General features: G+C 35.9%; 1 protein-coding gene across 1 annotated transcript; it reads right to left on the reverse strand.

Annotated features, from left to right (window-relative positions):
- Window positions 1-3,132: 3,132 nt before the first annotated feature.
- Window positions 3,133-13,397, reverse strand: slc25a48 (solute carrier family 25 member 48). Its single transcript, XM_088932731.1, has 7 exons — window positions 13,332-13,397; window positions 11,706-11,749; window positions 8,385-8,456; window positions 6,877-7,129; window positions 5,902-6,168; window positions 4,144-4,277; window positions 3,133-3,683 (listed from the first exon to the last, which is right to left on the reverse strand). The coding sequence occupies exons 1-7, from the start codon at window positions 13,375-13,377 to the stop codon at window positions 3,579-3,581; spliced, it is 921 nt and encodes a 306-aa protein (XP_088788857.1). The 5' UTR covers window positions 13,378-13,397; the 3' UTR covers window positions 3,133-3,578.
- Window positions 13,398-21,948: the final 8,551 nt, after the last annotated feature.

Raw genomic sequence — 21,948 nt, forward strand, 5'->3', positions numbered from 1 at the left:
TGAAGCAAAAAATGTAATCGCTCTGTTAGCATTTCCTTACTCAATCTGAGTGATGCGCAGACCACTTCAGCAGAGTTGGCGTGAACCCCAGCATCAGTATACCACTGATGGAGTCAGGATACAAGCTCCCAATTGCCATGCTGTTAATTTTTCATTATTTGTATTTCATTTTTTTCAAAGTATACATTGCTTTTACTGTGCTAAGGTTACACATTGAAGCTTGTAGTCTCATGGATGACTCTGCTCTAGGTTGGGAAGAATTCGTTCTGTACAATAAAAGGGTATGATACACAAATCCTTCATGAATAATGTTAATCCTGCAGCCTATAGTTTGAATTATGTAGTTAAATCTGTTGTGTTAAGACCAAACAAGCTAGATGGGTCGAATTGGCACCCTTCTCTTGGTCTTAAATTAGTTCATGTAACAGGCTTTGCGATGAGTCAAACACACTTGTTGTAAGTAAGTGGCTGGGTGGATTGTGGTCTTGTAGGGAAGTATTTTCTTGCTGGGAGTGTGGGGAGGTGTGTGTGGAGGGTGGTGGGGGTATTTGCAGAGAACCACATGTGAGTCATTGCCAAAACTATCAGGAAGAAAGGTGTCTGAAATCTGCAAGAAGCAACACACATTCCTCTGCTCTTCCAAGCTACCACCTCCATCCAGCCACCTAAAAGATTTCCTTAAGGCAAATTCTATAGATGACTTTCTGCCTAATGTAGTGTGACAGTTTTTACTTAGACGCTGTCATGTTATATTACACAGAAGTGGATCACAAAAATATCCTGCAGTCATGTATGTGCAAAATGTGTCTATCCATGGTATTTACTTTAAGCTTTTAACTTTTAAGACAAGATCCTTGAGAGGTTGTGACCCTGGAATTCTTTAAAGTTATGCATCTTATTTAAAATGCATTGGTTACCCCTTCTTTCAAAGAACCATGCAATGCTTTGATTAATTTAATTCTTGTTTCTTTTGTGGTTTTAATTAAATATTCTAGTGACTTTTTTTCTCAGTTACTGTATGTGTAGTGTCTTCATAGAAGAAACCATTTTTTAAGCAAACTACTAATGTAGGGTCCAACAGCTTTAACTTACAGGAAAAAATGAAACCATAAACAGAAACAATAAGCAAGAATTCTGTTTAAAATTGAATTTGCTTAAAGAGGTAGCAAGGTCCTAATGGGGTTGTTATGCATTTTTGCATATTTTTCTGTTTGCATATTCAATTCATTGAAATATTGAAACATTAACAAATTAACCAAGCTAGCAGTTTTATTCCACTTTATATTTTCCTCACACCTTTAACTTTTACAAAAATCCAGTATTCCCCTTTTTGAGAGCTAAATGAATTCGTAAGGTGGATTCAGTTTGGAGAAGAGTAAACAAATACATTTCAAGACTCAAAGACAGGTCCAACACTGGCAGACTAAAATAAATAAATCTTTTTTAGGCCAGAGAAGATTATGAGGGGACCTGATTTAAGTATTTAAAAACTTCAAAGATAGTCAACCCAATAGACTTTTATAAAATCCTTAGAGAAACACAAAACAAAGGACAAAAGTGGAAACTACAGAGAAGAGCATTTCAAACTGAGAAAAGAAAGCATTTTTTTTACAAAGAGTTAAGACAGTCTGGACCAAGGCAGCAAGCCATATTGTCAAAGCTAATATCGTAGTTTTTTGTCTCTAACAGATTCTTGGATCAATTAGCTGCTTATATCATAATGAGCTATACGGTCTGAATATTATTTTTTTGTTCATAAACAATATGATCAAAATGATAATTTTAATGACATTTCAAAATTCTTGTTTCTGCTTGTGACATTTAATTGTCACTATGGAAATGTGAAGGTAATCACAACTGTTAATGCTTTTGACATTTCAGTATCCTTCTAACAGCTTTGAAGTCTCCTACCAATAATATATTTACTGTATTTGCAGTCTCACACAGCAACACGAACTCTCACTCTGGCCAATGTATTTTTCTTGACTTGAAGCTGAATTGAAACAGCTTATGCCTGCCCCCTGCAGGCCATGATGGTCAATTGATTTATAAACCAATACAATTCTCTTCTAATGCTATTATTAATTAAATTGACACAATAATATAAGATTGTAACCCATATAGTAATAATATTTAAACTATGATCAAACTATAAAAATAATCAAATAAACAAATTTGGTTAAATTAAGTATTAGCTCTAGTATTACACTAAGTATTAAAAATAATTAAATGTAAAGTTTTGGTATATGTCAGCATATAGTAGGATATAAATATAAGCCATTACTATAGTCTGTGAAGTTAAATGTTGTACAGTATGAACATACATTTTCTGCAATATTATGGCTAAAATAGCTGTACTAAAATTAAACTGATTTTTTGCAACTATACATATTTGCAGTTCTTTATTTTGCTCCAAATACATTACAATACATGTATACCAAGCTTAAGACCTATATGAATTGTTTTCTATAAAGCATAATGTAGCAAAAAATGATTTTCAATATAATCTGAAACCTAATATTTCAACTATAGTACGCAATGATCCTGAATTGAAAGAAGATGTTAGAAAATGAGTGAATGGATAACTATAATATGCAGCGACATAATTTATTTGTATGGTATCTATACATACACAATTATATAAGAATATTTGTAATATTAGGACCGTTTTGCCTAGTATTTTGATCAACGGCTGTACTGGTTGGCTGAATTTATATTAAGTGTTTGTATTCCCATAAAGGTTGATAGTTAAATGATTTACAAAATGTGCAGTTCCCAGCTATTTGAATGACAAATAGCTCCCCCTGCTGGTAAAAAAAAATACATTTCAGTAATCTAAATTTTCAGTAACAAAATGCATATCACCTTGTTGAACTCATGCCATGACAACATCTGAACAAGAAATGAGGAGAACAATTTTTATGGTCCAGTCACACACCAGATGTATTTTATTATTCATAAATTAATTCAGTCATATAAGCTCTAGATTTAAATGATTAAATATGTTTTTCTAAACAAAATTATGCATTTCCTATTCTTAAATTAATTTCTTTTGTTAAAAGAACATTCTTATAGTTAATACTGTAATTTCTTACAACTAAATTTCAGTACATGATTTTGATATATTTTCAATCATTGTCAAAGCATTTTGTGACAACCCATTGTAGTTAAGTGATTAAGTGATTTTTGTTCAGAGAAGTTGTTTTCTGTTTATATACTGTAACTGCAGTTTTAACAGAACATAAAGTGCACATCAATAAAGAAATGGTTTCATGCTACATTTACATATTACACAAGGAGAAGAAAAAAGCTCTCCTTTGCAGTGTGTTTCAGCATTTTTTCTCTCATTGAATTCTTTGTCTCAAGCAACTAATCAAATTCTTAATATAAGAAAATACTGCACACTTAAAGACAATCACTTTGGGGGGGCGTTTTCAAATTAATCAGACTCCTGTTGATGCTTCTTCTACAAATTTGCCAAACCTGAACATGAAGAGAATCAATTCTTCCAGGCAGGTCCTCAACGTCAGTCAATAATGAAGCTGAAATAATTGTGGACAACAGAAGAATGAAGCCAGCTACAAGCCTCTAAAGAATTTCAGAGTGAGCTCATAGCTAAGGAACATGGTGGCACTCATTGGGAATCCCCGGATAGCATTTACTGTAGCACCTCGAAAGAATACCTAAGAAACAAGAAAATTCATCATCAGGAGCTCTTCAATTATACCAGTGACACAATTTACCCCAAGAAATTGATATACTGATTTCCATAATTTACCCTAAACTGAGTGCAGGGTACAGTATGTGTTTCTTTTATATTTATGCATACAAAACTGTATGAAGAGGTGGAACAACAATACTTTGGAAAGTCATGGGATTTTGTTTTAGCTGTAAGAAGATAAAACATAAAAGTCTTTATTTAGAGACAAATTAATACAATGCACAGATGCTGTAAGACTTTTCTTTATTCCTTTTGTCTTATTAGAAATACTGTCACTCCAGAACGAGTCGGGTTCAATCTGTGTAACATGCACTCAGTTTTTCTAACTTTAAATCACACAGTTAAGATCTACAGGATAGGCTCTATTCTGCATTAAGAGGCTTGGCTATGGGCAATTTTTTGTCTCTATATAGTATGCTTACTTGTAACCCATCTGTCTTGTAACTCTGCAAGATACAGTGGGAAATCCCTTTGTATTGCCTTTGGTGAAGAGCATCAGCTTGGAGACGGCTCTTCACTACATCTGCTGGTGTTGCAGTGACCCAGGAGATCGAACCTACAGCAGACAGTTCTGGTTATAAATTGGTATACATGCTGCAATTGAACTTTACTTTAATTTGATTGACTTTTCACAAATCTAGCAGTTCTGCACTTACAGTACATTGAAATAATAAAACACTGGGGTTAACACCCTTAATCTTTTCAGGAAACACCCTGGGATTTTTAATGATCACAAAGTGTCAGGACTTTGGTTTTATGTCTCAACCAAAGGACAACGCCTTTTTAACAGTATAGTGTGCCCCTCACTATACTGGGGCATTAGGATCCACACAGACTGCAGTGTAGCACTCCTTACTGGTCCTCCTACCAGCCTCAACTTTCCCAGGAGGTCTCCCATCCAGGTACTGGCCAGGATCACACCTGGTTAGTTTTCATGGGTTACCAGTTGTACAGTAAGTTGCAGGGTGATAGTCTGCATATATTAGCAAATCAAGAAGTATTAGCCATTATTTTAGAGAACTATGCATAGTTTTTTTCCCCAGGATCTTAAAAAAAGCTAAAATGAGAACAAATGCCTCTGGCAGATATATCATTGTTTGCAGTTGACAAATTGCTGGTGATTGTTGGTGGTGATTGACAAATTGTCAATGATGAACTGATAAAGAATCAATGGTGATGAAGTGTTTTAGACCACTATCATCTTACAGTGAAAGATTACATAATTGTATGTATGTCTAAATGATACAGTATATTACTGGTCATTTAAACATCCATGATCCATTTTAAGTCTGTACATGACAAGTACAAAGAAATTCTTACTGAAGATGCTAGCAGGTATAAAGATTCCCAGCAGAAGCTGGGAATAAGATGACCAACCCTTTGTTGAGACTGAGAAGTATCATGCAAATGTATTATATTCTTATATACTAATGACTATAGATCCTTTATCTTATGTTATTCATCAAAATATCTAATTATTTAAAAATTAATAGGATTTTCTCTCCTGTCCTCTTTTATAGGATGTCGTTCATCTTTGTTACCTTATTAACTATTTCAGAACATGCCTGGCTTGCACTACTTTGCATAACTCCACTGACATACTGTATGTTGAATACCAATATAATTCAAGTGCTGAAATTTAAAACTTTGAAAGTTTAGTTGTAATGTAGCTGTTTTAAGATCTGAGCACTATCAACATTTTCGTATCAGTAGTGATACATTTGTGTCACATGCTTATTATGCTAGCTTTTCAAATCAAAGTGCATACATCCTTTAAAAAGAGGCAGGTACTTCAAAGAGGCAAGCAAAATGCAATTAAAGAACAACCTGTATTGAATTTACACTTCTAGTGTGAAAATATTAAATCAATGTAGAAACAATTACAATGAAATTTACGGTTAAAACCTACTCATTTAGCCCATAGTCTTTGGGGGATCTAATCCAACAGATATTCATACAATATGCAAAGGCTTCAGTTTCTGGTAAAGGGAGAGCCATGTACTGTACTTTACCTGATTCTGCAGTATGGTGTGCATTTTGTCTTCAATGAATTAGATTTTTTCACATTCAGAAATTAGGTTTCCTAATACAAAAGGGTATGAAGAGGCAAAAGGGTAAACATTCATGCACCCCAGTATTCCCTATACTGCAGCAATTGTGATGTTTCTACAGTTTCTTACCAGCTATTCCACCTGCAAGCCAAATGCAACAAAGGTGAGGCGAAGTATGTCCCTCTGGTGTCATCCAGCCACAGAGAAGGGCGTAAGGAATGAAGTAGAGAGTATACCCTGGAACGTCTCTGAGAACCATGGCCCCAGCTCCACGATACAGCCCAAGGACCCCTTCATTCTGGAGAATGTTGCTGATGCAGTGAAGAGGCCCCCTGTACACTACTCTCTCTTGGACCCCAACTGTGCGCCAGCACTCACCCGCAAGATTCAAAGCCTCTTTAAAGGGAAACACATTTTTTATTCAAACAGTGCCATCTTTTCTAAATACCACAACCCTGTATTTTGGAAAACATCTTCTTCAGACTTTGAGAAAAGATATTGGTATCTTTTTGTCATTTTCCAAGTGCTTTCCAAGTGCTTTAAATTACTCACATTTTACACTGTTGCAACATTAACTATAGGAACCATGGTCTGGCACATGACGTTTTTGTGATAAATAATTACGTACGCAGAACTTAGCAAGGAAAACAAAAATCAGATATAACAGCTACAGGTGGGTGTTGCCTAGACAGGCTCCACTTAAGTCTCATCGATTTTAAATATACCGCAGTTCACTATTGTGTTTAAAGTTAAGCTTTTCCATTGCAGCACTAAATCCATATCCAGCTTTTTAAGATCCATCTTAACATTCTGGAAAAACAGATTTCATGGCACACGGCAGGGTTTCAATTTTGCTTCATGGCAATTAGACGAGAATGTCATTGACAGCCTGGGTAGCAGCCCACATGAGCAATGTTTTTCTGTTGTGGAAATTCTTCCCAGTACACTTCACTTTCTTTAAGAAAACATTAGAGGATTTCTGAGCACTGAATTTGTGTTTCAGTTTTCAGCATTTCTTTGAAGAGCATCAGGATCCCTGGTTTGACAGGTGCCTCTCGAGTTCGAATTATTGTTATTTAAAACGAGCTAAAATGCTTAGTCTACCTGTAACGACAGGCTGGGTCTGCATCTGCAGCCGTATTTTCACCAGATCCACAGGGGCACCAATCCCTACAGAAATGAAGCCAGTCATCGTGCTGGAGAGTGCCAGGTCCAACATATCGGAAGGATGCCTCCTGTCGCCATAGCGAAACTGGCTAATAAGCCGTTGAGTGTTGCTGAAGGTGCCAAATACCACCGAGTTGTAGAGAGTTATGCTGGCCAAAGGAAAAGACAGGCCTTTGAAGAACCCAGAAACCTGGCAAGAACAAAAAGTAGGGAAAGTACGTTATGGGTTAGCAAAAAACACTACTAGCAGGGAGCCTCAGAAATGGCAAGAGAAGGTGAAATTCTTTTTTCTCATTTTCTAAAGCCATTTAAGGCCCAGTTATTTTCCATCACTCTCAGGTACTGGTGATAACTACAAATGTGTGCTTTATACAGCTGGAATTTTAACAGCATGTTCTGAATACCAACCCACGCTGGAAATAACCACAGTACACAGCTTAGAGACAAGCACAGCTTGAGTGATTTATGTCACAGAACAAAATAAAGCACTCATTTATTCCAGCTTCTGAAAAAAAAGAAATCACTTAACAGATGAAGCATAATTTATATGCACAGTCAAATATTTTAAAAAAGTCTGAGTTAGTGAGATACTATACAGTAATTATTTCAAATACTGTATATAGAGAAAAATCTTTGTGGAACTATTTTCAAAAATTATTTCAGTCTCCCTCTTATAAGAGTGTTTTTGAAAGGACCTTGCAATGAAAATATTAAAGATGAGCTGTTGTTCTTTTTTGCATTATCTAGCTATGCCAATTTTAAACAGACATCACTGTTATTATCACTGAACACATAACATATAACTGAATTAGCTTTAAGCAAGAAATAAAATAATAAAATACAGGTGGCTTCTTTATCGAACATACATTCTAGTACCCTTGCCAATACCTAATACATTTATTTCAATAGTAGGATAACATTCATGGACCTAAATTTATCTAAACCCACTGCCTTGTTTTAATTTTTTAACTTGTCTTTTTTGCCAAATCCTGAATACAAAGTGTTCACTAATTTATGATTTACATATTTCACAATGATGGAGGACTGTTCCCTTAATGGCAAGTCTGGCAGAATTGTATCATATCATTTATATTCAAACAAATATATGCTTTTAATATGTAGCAATTATTTAATTGTGCTACATAGTTATAATGTTATTGTGGTTTGTGTCTGTAGAGCTCCCCAATTTTAAAAGAATGGTCTAACTCAGAGGTTTAGCTTCTCTTCAAAAGAAACCTTAAAAAGATAAAGGACTATAATACAAAACTATATCAGATGGCAACATTTTTGTGTTTTGAAATTACATTTATCATCTTTGTTTTGTGACAGAGATGTAAACACAATAATTCTTCCTGTCTTTTAAACCTTAACATCACAGAAAAGACATTAAAAAGCAATCAGGCTCTGAAATGATACACAAAATAAAAAAAGGGTCAGACACTTACATTTTCTTTCTGGTAGACTTTAAGAATGCAGTGTAATGTGTTTTTGTACTCTTTTCCAGCTTGTAAACGTGTCTGCAAGACAGAATGATAAACTATATATAGAAGAAGAGAAAATAACCACGTAGCATCAGAACAATCAGAACAGTCCAATGTCTGCAAAACTGGAATTACACAAACTCAGACTATTCTGTCAATCCTGAATATGTCATGGTGTTCAATATGTATTGAATATTGCAGTTTGGTATTTATAATGTTTATACAGTATGTTTCCTTCCATGCAGAAAACAATCGTTATCTAAATGTGGAAATGCAAAGTCATGTATGCTAATAAAGTTAATTCAGACACTATCACATCACCTGCCCCATCACTCTTTTCTTCTTAGAGACTACTGTAGGTGAACAAAGCAGCTTGTTGCCATTTGTTCACCACTGTTGTCCTGACTACAATTAGATTCAGGCCATATTGTAATCAGTTCAATTCACAGAGTTGCCTATGCACACAACCATTCACACCTTAATTTAGGAAACTAAGATCTCTGAGCTTCATGTTTTAAGGCAGGAAAAAAGTCCTGAGTCTTAATGATTCAGAGACCATGTCTTCAAACTCTAGACTAGATGCAAACTAAGTCCCCTGGTAATGTTGGACTGTGCCAGGTAGAGTCACAGACTATGTATGCCTTCCTGGATTCACAGTCTATGAAGCCTGGGGAGTCCTGCTCCAGAATAAGGGAATGTGCAGCTTTTATCTTGGAAGACTCATATCCTTCCTGAATCAACATGTGCACACACTGCAGCCCTTTCCCATGCTGACGATTAACTGAGAGTTTCTCTTACTTGGTTCACATGTGTGCTCCTTTCTTGAGAAGAACTGCTCTTAGCTGTGGTTTCAGCATCTCATCTCTCCACACTCCCCTTCTCCCTGTGCCTCAGAGTGCCCCCTTGAAAGGACCACTGAAGTGGTGTCTTTTGCTACCACTCAGGATGATGTTTGCACCTTATCATGAAATAGTGGTGCGCCATCACATCCCTCCATGCCCCCTCTAAGGACACAAGTGTTTTAAATCCAGCTGTTCCACCTGTTCCACCAGCTTTGGGAATCAGTGCACAGACCTTGGATAGGGGGCCCCAGTCAGCCCACCATCCATTTTGATTCTCTCTCTGGGACAGGGACAGCACTTGTGAATCATTGCCATGGCACACTATTGGCCTCTGTATGTCAAAAAGCTGCTGCCTTCCAGTGCTGTGCTCTTGAATCACTTCTCCTCCTCCAGCTTCCCCTGTGACACATCCTCCTGGATCAGACAGGAGGCAGTCTGTGGAATTTCTTTACTCAGTTTCACGCAGTTCTGTATTAGGACCTGAATGGCACTGCTTAACCATCTTAAACCTCACACACAGTGGGGTACTGTATGTATGCTGCTGAGTGCCTGCACATTCTCTACTTGACTGTAGTACACCTGTCTTTGCAGTCTGGTGTGTTGTGGAGTGTGGAGACTGCATAAACCTCCATATACAGTACCTAACTACTATACTTTCTCATCCAATTAAGACAGGTGGAAGGAGAAACAATAGGCTTGAATTATTTAGTGTCTCTTTCTCTGTTGTCTATGTAATGATTGCCTTTCACCTGAAAGGGAAAGTTTGGCTATCATATTGACCATGGCTCTTTGAAACGAAGGCACAAGCAAAGAGCAACAAGATCCTTTTTTTAAACTAAAATTATTACTACAGTATTACTACAATCATTGATCAGGAGATTGAGAACTTAAAGCTACTTCTATTAATCTACTGTACATCAGTGACATCACAGAATGTGCAGGGGCTTATGTTTCACACCTGAAAGACACTGAAAATACCGTAAAATGCTAAGTACATTAAACCTGAATATTACATAAAGCATCACTCTAAGACACTTTGCAGCCAAATGATCTGCAATTGTTTTGTTTTTCTCACACCATGACTTTAGGTGTGTAAACAGTCAAGAAAAAACAGTCTGTAGTCATTTAGAGTCAGAGAAACATATAAAATGAATCACATCAGTGTCATTGATGTTCAAAAGAAGCACTGAGTGCTGTTTAGCAGGAAGAGATGCTATGTCCAAGTAGATTTAACCAACAGGTTTTACAATTTCTAACCCAAACTAGGAGTTTAATTCTAAAGACAAATAAGTCCCTGCGATGGCAAAAAGAGTTTGACAGCAAGAGTTCAAGTTCAAGTTCAAGTTCAAGCTTATTGTCATTATACTCATATACTGGTATATGGTATAACGAAATGCTATTTGGCTAGCTCTCAGACGATAAGTAGTACAAAAAAACAACAATACAATTGTATGATAAAAGAAGGACAGAGCCAACAGGCAGTGTGCAAAAACAACAACAGGCAATGTGCAAAACAACAAAAAGGTAACAGATAATGTGCAGAACAACAGCAGATGTGCAAAAACATGCATCAACAGAATGAAATAAAAGGATAGAAATTACGGGGAGTGAGCTTTTTGACATGTGAGGTAGAGGTAGATTTCAATGTGTGTTTGAGTTTTTGGTAAGAAAGAAGGCACTGTGAGGTTCAGATCATAGGTGAGAGGTGAGGTGAGAGTGAGAGAGGCTGGGAGTTTAATAGTTTGATAGTGCGGGGGTAAAAACTGTCTCTGAGTCTGGTAGTCCAGGCCCGAATGCTCCGGTACCGTTTTCCAGATGGTAGAGGGTCATACAGTACAGTCTGTCTATTTGAACTGCCTTTTCAAACCCATGTAGGTCTTCAGAATCCAAAGTAAAACGTGAATTAAACACAAGTAGTAAATACGGTAATCACGCTTCAATGTTTTGGATTCTATTTCAGACTACTTCCCACTTCTTTACAACTTGGTAAAACCCCACCCTACAATTCCAACAAATTCGGTGGACAAGGCTTCACTCCACAGAGAATCAGAGTCTGATCATGGATGCCCCTTTCTAATGTTTAATTTAGAACATCAACCAAGAATTCATGCACAGAAAAATATTTACATAGTGTTTAATTGCAATATTTGGCTCAGTGTGCCTGGCTGAGGGCCAGCCCCCTTGCTGGAGGAAAAAGAGACTGAGAGCCCCATGCAGAGTAAAGAATTAAGGGGTATCAACCGGTCAATCAAGGGGTAGCTTACTTCAAAAGGATTACTTACGGTATTTATAGTTGTTGTTTTTATTATTTTGGAAATGATCACAGTACATCTTATTTTGATTCAGTACAAAACTCATTAATTCTAATTAACTAATTTGATTTAGTAGATTCGCTGTAAATGTATTTGCAAATAGAAACTTTAAATAACCCAAAAAGTATTACCTTTACAGTGTCAAGTGGATGCCCCACAATAACACTGGAAGCTCCTAGAATTATAAAGAAGAAAATCAGAATCAGAAAGATACTCTTAGTTCTATTTCCCATGTAGACAAAAACATTGCATAACAATCATGTCTAAATACCAAAGACATACTGTATTAAACCATGAGCACCTTAACCCTATGCGCTAAAGGTCTGCAAGTGACAGGTTACTGTCAAAGAGCAGCGAAACTACAGTATCTTAGTATTCACCGATAATGTGTACGAAATCACGAGATCACGAGGATCGAAATGTGTGTTTCATAGTAATACTAGGCGATTTCCTAGCCCAGTGAAGTAAAATATTTTCTGATGATCCATGATTATGTTCAGGATAAACACATGCAGGTATATACAGTATAATACAAAATTGTTCAAGTACTGTAGGTGTCTGTGTCAGCATGCGTACTGTACGCTGCAAAGGAACAAGTAAAGGTTTATTCCATGCTGAAAAGAGAAGAAAAACAAAGTTTCAGCTGTGGAGCCTTGACACCTGAAGAAACGCTGTGTTTCTTTTCTTCTCTTTTCAGCATGGAATGCTGTAGGCTTCCAGAATCAGGATTGGGAATCCTAGGTTTAGAGATTTTCCAAAACATCAACATCTTAATGGTGCAAATACAATCACATGTAAGCAGGGAAAATAATCAATTTAGCGTGTGCTAAATACACGTTTCTGAGGCCTTTGACTCTTCTCAAATGATCCGGATTCTCCTAACACCCATCTTCTTAATTAGCGATGAAGAAATATGTAATTAAGACAAAAAAAAATCTATACACGAATTTTATTTTCCACGTTTTCTCAGAAACGCGGTCTCAAAATTACGTACCACTGTTCTGCATTTCAACATATATTTTGTATGTACGCCTACATGTTGAAGTTTCGGGAAAGAGATTTCATTAATAGAAGATTCAGGAAAGCTGAGAAAGTAGGTTAATTCATGCCCCTGATGGCGTCAACCTTTTTAGTATGCAGCGCATACGGTTCGACTGAATGCATTTTCAAAACTGTCCTGCACCCCGAAAGTTCCAAATGCAAAACTATTTGACATAATAATATAAAGAAGCATTGCCAAAGTCAGTTTTCCAGACAACTAGCATCACTGCTGTACAGTAAATATTCACTATAAATGCAATATACAGTATATAGCCAGCATTGTAAACAACATACATCATGTTTACGCAATATATCTATGCCAAAATACCTAGTACTGTATATAATAAAGAAATCTGCAAGATCAATAACAATATAATTAGTAACAAATTATCACTAACAATAATAGGAATTCATATATCCTAGATGTTGTTACAAGAAAATTAAGGGTCCCCGTTTATTGTGGAATACAATATTAATTTTTGTATTCTTTCGAGTTGTATTTAGTGTATGTTTATTTCCAATTCATATACAGTATATAATCATATACAGTTTATACAGTATAAACTGGATATCTGCTTAAATTTAGATCTAGACCCTTTCCTTGTTAATGATGTTATGTAAATATTTACAAAATAAAGTAATTCAACGCCGTAGACTTTTGTTTAATCGAAACTTGTTGCAAAGTTTCCAAACAAGTCCGACAAAAGCGCACTCACCGCCTATCCACCCAGCTACAAAGTCATCTATATGAAAGCAATTCATTTCTCGCTGAAGGTCCAGCTTTAAAAAAAAACAAAACAGCACTTTTAAGAGATGTCACCCAGCTATGACATACTGTATGTCAGGAGAGTTTGAGACCTAACAGGGCTCCGCCTTCTCCATCTGTACGGGCGAAATGATAACTAACTGTACATGGCATGTGAGAACGATGTTTTTGCTTGATGGATTTCAGTTGGCCAAGGGGAGTGTTTCTGACTGCTGGAGGCGTTACCGTTCAGCACAAAGCCACTGGTCACCACTGAGCTGAGGATAAGCGGGGGTTGTCCGGACACAGCAACGGGCTACTTGTTTCAAAGGCGTGATTTTTTCAAAGTTGGTTGTTTTTAGTAATATGCCCCGCGCCCCCAACCTTTTCCTTTAAATTGCATAACCGGTTATTTATATTATTTAGCTTTATCGACATTAACTTTTTTTTTTGCTCAAGAAATACAATGTGTCATTAGTTTCAGCACAAGCTGCTTGGCTTTTTTTTGAGGAATGCCTGTTGCAGTCAGCAACTGTTGGAATTTATCTCAGTTGTTTGCTATAAAGTTGACGGAGGGAAAAAAAACTTTTCGTCGTTTCCATATTGCACAGTGCTTGTCGCATGTTCGTGTGCTGAAAAACTTTCAGGTGAATTACTTTTTTCTAGCATCAGTTCACATGAGCAGTTGAATACATACAGTACCACTTTACTGATTTGATTACTTCTTAAAATACGGAAAATACTTAATTTTACCTACCGTGTAACGTCATTGCAAATAATTATGACCAAGAGTTTATATGTTTAATTTATGTTTAGGTTTGGTTCTGTATTTTTTACAAGACGTTGTTTTACAGTAAAAACTAATAAACTGCAAACTGTTGATCTTGTGGTAACAATCGCTAAAGGTTTGTTCTTCCTCTATTTCTGTTCTTCACTCACCTTGCAAATAAGAGAATATCAATTGCCAACTAAAAAAATCACCGTCTGCACCTTCACAAGAATGAATTCTTTGAAATGTCTAAGTGCAATATGATCAATTATAATTTCATTATGAAATAATAAGTTAACAAGATCTCTTAATTTTCAAATAATAAACATATCAAACTGATCTGTTTCTAGGCACGTACAGTACAGTACCCATTCCACACACATTCGTTTTCCATTTGCCAGTAGCAATTGTATCTCTGAAAATATTCCAACTGAAATATTTAACACAAGTTGCGTGTTTTATCTTCCATTATACACGGTGTACATTCTCAAATGTATCTTTTCTACCTAGAAAGAATGTGAGATGGAAGTGTACCAAGGCTACTGTTAATACTGAATGAACGACAGCATTCAGGAAAAGTTGCAATTTGTATTGTGCCACAACGTGCCTCATGTCACTGGCACATTGTGAGTTTGGTTGTTTTTTTTGTTGTAACACAGGAGTCCCTCTCTTCATGGACTATCAAGCATACAACTTCATCCCTGAAGTGGGAGTAATTGCTTTATTTAAAAAACGTTATCAAAAATCAGGATGAATGAACACATTGAATTTGTGCTGGACATCTGGTTTCTACTGACCTCGGGGTGTATGCTCAGACATAAACCTACTGTAAAAGTGTGGAGTGAGTGGAGGATTTTGCTCTGTCAGCAACATCTGAAACTGCCTTGGCAGTGCCATCTTTGCTATTTCTGGGGGTTGTCTCAGGTTACTTTGGGGGTTCATTAATGGTGTCTGTTTTCATTTGCTTTAGAGATGTGTGCACTGGAATTCCACTTTCGGTTTGCTTAATGAAGAGTTGATAGTTACAGTACTTCCTTTCCCACAAGTTTGATAAATAATTATTTGCAGCTTATTTCTTTATGTTGTCACTGGTCCTCTTGTAGGGATGTTGTTTCCTTTTTCCCCCTCAAATGAACGCAAGGGCAGTATAATGATAGAAGCTGCTTTATTTTCTTCCATTTACTGTGCCTTGCAAAACTATTCAGGTTCATGCTTTGAAATGACAAAATAATGCATACACGTTATTTCAAAATCTGAATGGTTAAACTGAAGCTTTTCTTTTTAAGTAAGTCTCTGTCAACTTTGCATGCTGGCTTGGTGCATTTTGTTTCCATTCTTCTTGGCAGATAGATTCATGTTTTGAAGTCCCACAGATTCTCAATAAGACTCACATCAGATCTTTCACATCAAGGTCATTTGCTTTCTTATTTTTAAGTCACTCCAGTGTAGCTTCGGCCTTGTGCCTTAGACCATTGTCCTGCTGAATTTTTGTCCCAGTTTTTGTTGCAGAAGGCAGGCTTTCCTTTAAGATTATGCCCGTCCCAGAGGCAGCCAGAAAATACTTTTGATTTCGTATGGGGTAGAGGATATTTTGAACAACACTGAGCCATTTGATATTTGTCTCCAGAATGATCTGTTCTGAGACAGCCTGTATCATCTGTAAATAAATAAATAAATTTGTGAGCACATCTCCCTGTGTTTGCGTGGTGCTCCAGTTTCCTCCCACAGTCCAAAGTCACATAGTGGATTCTAGGAAAACTGACCAAAATGTGAGAGTGTGTCCTGCTAGAAAGTGGTGTCCTGTCCACAGTGTACCCCACCTTCTGCCCATTGCTTCCCGAGTCAGATCCCAGCTCCCCCCAGATCCAGAACTTGATGACATGGTTAGATAATGGATGTACATTTAACCTGATGTAATCACAGGTTCATAGTACTCTATGCTTAATATGTTCTTCATAGAAAATGCACAGAGACATGACACAGACATAAATGACATAACTATTTAGAGAAACTGACTCACAGAGTTTATTTGAACAATAGTTCATGGACAATAAGGAAAACTCTGGTCAGAGTATGATCAAGTGACATAAAAATATATCTATATGTCACTATCATATCATACTGTAGTTTTATATGAACCTTGAGGATAACTATGATGATAAATAATGTGATATAGTTGGTATAAAAGTAACAAACCCCACAAAGACAGAGATAAGAATACTAAATGGGAGAAAAGAAGACTAAATGATTTAAAGGTAGATATACTGTAGATATAGAGATATAGAGTGAGCTCAAAGGTTATTCCTTTATTACTTTGTCATTCTTGCTTTATAGACCTGAACATTTGCATCTGGGATTTTCGTTCACCCTTTGATGTACAGTAAGGCCAAACTTAAATTAAACCATTTAATACATTTTATAGAGTGCACACCTTTATGACTGCAATAAAATGAGACAATTTGATCAGACACATTTGACTTTATTCAGAACTGAACTTTCGTCTTGCACTAAAGCTTGGTTTGTGTCTTCACATAACTAAATACTTGCTGATTCAATGACTTAAACTAAACTAGGTATGTGTCAGCAAAAACAAGTTAATTATCAATTAAAGTGAATCTTGGTAAAGTTCCAGCTTTCTGATGTCAAAAGCCAACATCTCTAAAAGGGAAGCCTTGGAGATGATGAATTAATTATCTCGAACCCCAGCAGGAGTCTGAACATTAAAAGAGTCACAATACTTCTAAAATGCGCTTTGTTTTGTGAATGAAAAGACATACCGGGATGAAGCAAAAACTGCTCTGTTAGCAATGTGCACTTATAAACGTTTATCTCAGTGTACAAACACTGTAGACATTATTAAAGTACTGAAATATTTTTCATTTCTTAAGGTAAAAAACACTATTAATTATTAAAATAACATAAACATTCTGACCAGACCTGCCTTTAATCCTTTAAAAGGCACGCCTTCCTAAAATATTTTTAATAAAGAGGAGGATTTCTTAATCACCCACAGACCTGCTTAGTCAACAGAATTATTTTATTTATAGACAGTGCTGATTACAGATAATGTAATAATGCAAAGTGGTGCCAGTTTTCTTTTGAGATTTTTTGCTGTTTTTGCTGTTTTCGTTTGTGTACTTATAACTAAGAGTAACAACAAATTTGATGTATTTTTCAATTTTCATAATAGACTAAAGAACCAATTCTAAGGAAAACATTAATTTCCAAACTGTTTATGATACATGGAAATACTATTTAAAAGTACATAAAAATGTACTATTTACTTCAAAGCAAAACACCAACTTTTTTGTTTTATCAACTAGATAAAACTAGTGTGTGTTTGTGTGTCTGCGTGTGAGAGAGCCCTGTATCTAACATTCCATGTTAGTCTTTAAGTTACCACACACATACCAGGAAAAAACATTTCTCTATAAAAAATCATGCCACACTTTCCTGCTTCTTGTTATACATTATAGTGCATGAAAACATAACACCTTTTCACTTCATTTTTCATGGCACATTACACTGAGGCAAAGGGAGATTTTTAATCAATAACTGACAACTGATGTGTGCCTGTGTTTTTCTCATTTGGACTGATTTATTTTTAGCGAACAAGGGCCGTGGCTGATGTGACGTTTTGTGACTGGCTATAGGTTTTGTTTTGAAAGCTGAACTCAATGTTTACTTGACACTGATAACTGGTGTTGACACAGAGAATCAAAATGTTTCATGTTTTACTGCCAATGCAAGTGAATTTCTGTCCAATTCCAGGTAACAGGTTCTGTTTTGATTTTTTCAGCTTCAATTCTGCAAGGGCAGGGAGGAACAATGTACAAAATCTCTTACTTTTTCTTTCTGTTTGTTGGTCATATTCACGTGTAATACAGCTAAAACACTTCCATCACTCAGTAGAGGAAACAGTATGGAGTAGGGATAAGGCTTCTGGATTAGTAGATGCAAATTCAAATCCCAATTATGGACACTGGTGTTGTGATGTGAAAAAAAAACAACACATTTTTGGTTCATATTGCTTTACTAAAATACCCAGCTCTCAATTGGTGTAAAAATGTTATTTTGGTCATTAGTTGAAGTGCAGAAGACGCTTTTTATATATTTTTTATAATAGACATATTATACCAGGACTTTTTATAAAAGCTTCTAAATGAATGTTTTAATGTTTCACATCTGAAGAAGGCTCCACAGCCGAAACTTTGTGTCTCTTTTCTTTTCCTTTCATCATGGAATAAACCTTTATCTGTTCCTAATGATTAATGTACTTGTATGAAGACATCCTTGAAATTATTTTTGTTTCCTTTCCATTTGTTTTCTGTGTCAGCTATGTTTAAGTTCAAAACAATGAAGAAAAGTATTTTAGTGCATATTCATGTCTATGTCTGTGACATTTGTTAGTAACAATATTTACTGCACAATGTCATATGGCTTATCTATGTTTTTTGTGCGTTAATATTTGATTTGACATTAAAGGGTGTAGAAGGAAAAGGCTGCAAATTCAATGTAATAGGGGACAAAGGTTTTGGGAGGTACATGAAAATCATGTAATGAGTTTGCATTTTGACCTTGTATACTTAACAGTAACACATCATGATAATACATCCTCACAGAGACCACACAGAAAATTTAGTAAATGGCTTTTGTTATGCAGTAACCACAATAACCTTAAATGTACCATATCTCTTACACAATTTCAGCTAAACCTTGTCACACACTGTATGTGATCAACCTACATCTCATCCATTTACTGTAGTGACCTGATTTCTGGAAAATGTTTATTAATGTACAGTAGGCACATGACTTTACTGTACTTCATAAATGCTGTTATGCAGAAGAAAAACAAAACAAAACATATCTGACTGTACCTATGAAAAAAAAAGAAACTCTTTCTTTGCAAAGTATTTTTTTTTTCTTTGCAGGTTATGGGAGTTTGATGCCAGTTGTTAGATTCTTTCTGTGTTTTAGTTTTATGGTACAAAGAGTCATGCAGTTTGGAATAACAAGCTGGTGTAACACTCTTTCAGTGCAACAAAAAGCCCGGATATCCAGACTTTTGTGGATGTTACAAGATAGTGGGGAAGCCACTTAAGCAGAACTTTCAAACTGTCTACAGAGTGAAACTAGCGGTTATCTTCCCTCACATGTCATGCATGAAGAAAACTTACTGATGCCTTCAAACCTCATTGCATATCCCACATTCAATCAAACTACTCTACTGTATAAAGGAGTATTGGTTGATGGGCAAGTGCAATGAGTGGTTATGTGCAAAAATGAGGGGGCATAGGAGCTTAGGGTGACTGTGGGGAAGTAAACCTACTGTATAGGCTTTGGTAAGCTGTGTGGATTCCTGCAGGAGCTGTGAGTAAAGACTGTAGGTGTTGATGTCTTTTTTGTAATATTATATTTATTTTAATGTGATGTTTATGCTGTATGAGCTGTTTGTATGTTTTCATCTCTTAATGTGTAGAACATACAGTAGCTACCTGGATGCTAAACAAATTTCTGAGAAATCAGATTTATCTTATTATCTTCTTATGATTATAAAATTATTGTATCATACTTTTTTTTAATAGGGAATGCAGGTTATTACATTAGAAAGCAAAACAAGTACGCAAAAGGTTAAATATAAATATAAAATGGTCAGGCACTTTTTTATAAAACAATACTATGAAGAAGAGAAGGGACTGAGAGCATGAAACTAAATCAAACAGCTTACATTAGTTTTATCTGATTACAGTAATCACCTAGGCCTCTGACTTTTAGAAACTATTGTATAACCTACATTGAGCTTTAAAAAGAAGCTTTATGGTAATGGCACAATCTAAGTTGATCAAATAAATAAAAGATGCTTGTATGCCTTTATTATTAACTTCTCAAATACAAACCATTAAAGAAACAGTACATTTGGACTACTGAAAAAATCTAGCAATGATGTATTTATTGTTCTAACTTAGTGCCTATGTAAATAAATATTTTAAACCCTTATATATTCATATTGGAATCAGTTAAACAATCGGTAAGACTTAAAGGTGCAAACTGTGTCCAGATGGTGGAGCCAAGAGCGTACTGTAGATTAAAAAAAAACATTGGAGGTGTGGAAATCCAGTATATTTTACATGAAACACTAGATGGAGCTGAAAAGCATTATCAAACATTGTTTTTGTGCTAATAGTACACCTTGTAAAACAATCATTTTTTATCAAATAAAACCACTACAATCCCTCAATAAAACTCTCTTGTAGACCAGTTTTTTTTTTTATCTGAAGGTTAATAGTGCAGTATTTGATAAAATAACTAAATCTCATTCTCCTTACCTGTATTATGTACACTACTAAGTCAGACACACAGTTCTTTTCAACAATAAAGAAGAAAAAGTCTGGTGTTTACAAAGAACATTGCATTGTTTATTTACTGTATATTGAAAACTCCAGTACTTACTGTACAGCAATGTTGTTTTCAATATCTCAATTGGAGCACTGTATATCACAAGGAGCATTTATGCTGACGAATTTGACATTAGTTTCGCCGAGACTGGATTTTCCTTGTCAAACTCTTCTACTGTCAACTGTAGCGCTTTCACAAACCTTTCTTGGAGTCTAACATACTGTACGACATTGGGAGACAGGAGATAGTGAGCTGCAGTTTGTCACAAGAAAAAAAACTTTAATATTTATTAGTTTGTTCTATGAGATTTCCTTTTCAGTGGCCACTTGATTAAAATGTCAATACCTTCCAAACACTCAAGTGATATCTATCACTGCCCATAACATTCTGTATAGGCATTTCTGATGTGTTGACTAACAACCAGTTACACAGTAGCTTTTCGATACAATACTGCATTAGACAGCAGCATTACCACTTTCTAGACTGATCTGCTCAGATCTCAGGCATTAAGCAAGGCTGGACCTGCTCAGTAATTGGTTGGGAAACCTCCAAGGAAAACCATGGATTCCGCTTTAAGCAGTGTTGTTGGAACTATAAGTGGTACTTCTCTCTCTCTGCACCAAATTTTTTTAAACCAATGCCCCAGGATGGCACCTGGGAACATTGTGCTTTAGGAGGCACCATCCTTCACTGTCAACAAGCATGAAACCAAGTCCCTGACAACAGCCATTCTAGATCTCATGTCCCTTTTCATAAGATAAGGCCTTAGTGTACAGTATGTAAAGAGATGTGAGACATAGGTGTATATGAGACATAGGTGTATATGGTCTAGTTAAATTCCACTCTTGGTTTGTTTAATAAATGAGAGACTAAAAGTCTCCCCTTCATTCAGCTGGAGAGGCAGTTTCTGCCTTCTCCACCTGTTATGTTTGCAGAGGATCTGCAGGTTTATAATGGCTTCAGCATGTTAGGTGTTGTACTTCACTGGTACAACACCTAACATGGTGATCTTCCAGGATGATAGTCAAATGACAAATACTACAGTTACTTATAAGAACATTATTAGATCAATTGCATGTGTACATAATTTTGTGTGTATAATGCATGATTTACATCATACTGTAAAGTTTTCGACAGATTGTTTAAATATTGTAGCTCAAGAAAAAAAAAACATTGAACTACAATAGTACAATGTGCCAGACTTTACCAATAGGTTTTAAAAGACAGCACAATGTCTAGATTTGTAAACTGTCCTATATCTATTTATTGTCCTACTGTTTCTGTTTTCATTGACAGGTTGGAGGATATAGAAAAAAAAAGCATTACCAGCTATTAAATCAAGCTTAATCTGTGCACATCATTCTGTATCAACTGCAGTTTCATGGATCAACAAACCCTCTGCTCTCTGCAATCACTATGTTCT

This window comes from Atractosteus spatula, chromosome 14, assembly GCF_055471065.1.
Source record: "Atractosteus spatula isolate fAtrSpa1 chromosome 14, fAtrSpa1.hap1, whole genome shotgun sequence".
Classification (NCBI taxonomy): Eukaryota; Metazoa; Chordata; class Actinopteri; order Semionotiformes; family Lepisosteidae; genus Atractosteus; species Atractosteus spatula.

Coding starts and splice junctions, on each gene's coding strand:
- slc25a48 (XM_088932731.1), bottom strand. CDS start 13,377: ATGAATTGCTTTCATATAGATGACTTTGTAGCTGGGTGGATAGGCG. Junction 11,750..13,331: donor TGTAGCTGGGTGGATAGGCG/GTGAGTGCGCTT, acceptor TTATAATTCTAG/GAGCTTCCAGTGTTATTGTG. Junction 3,684..4,143: donor ACAAGACAGATGGGTTACAA/GTAAGCATACTA, acceptor CTTGTTTCTTAG/GTATTCTTTCGAGGTGCTAC.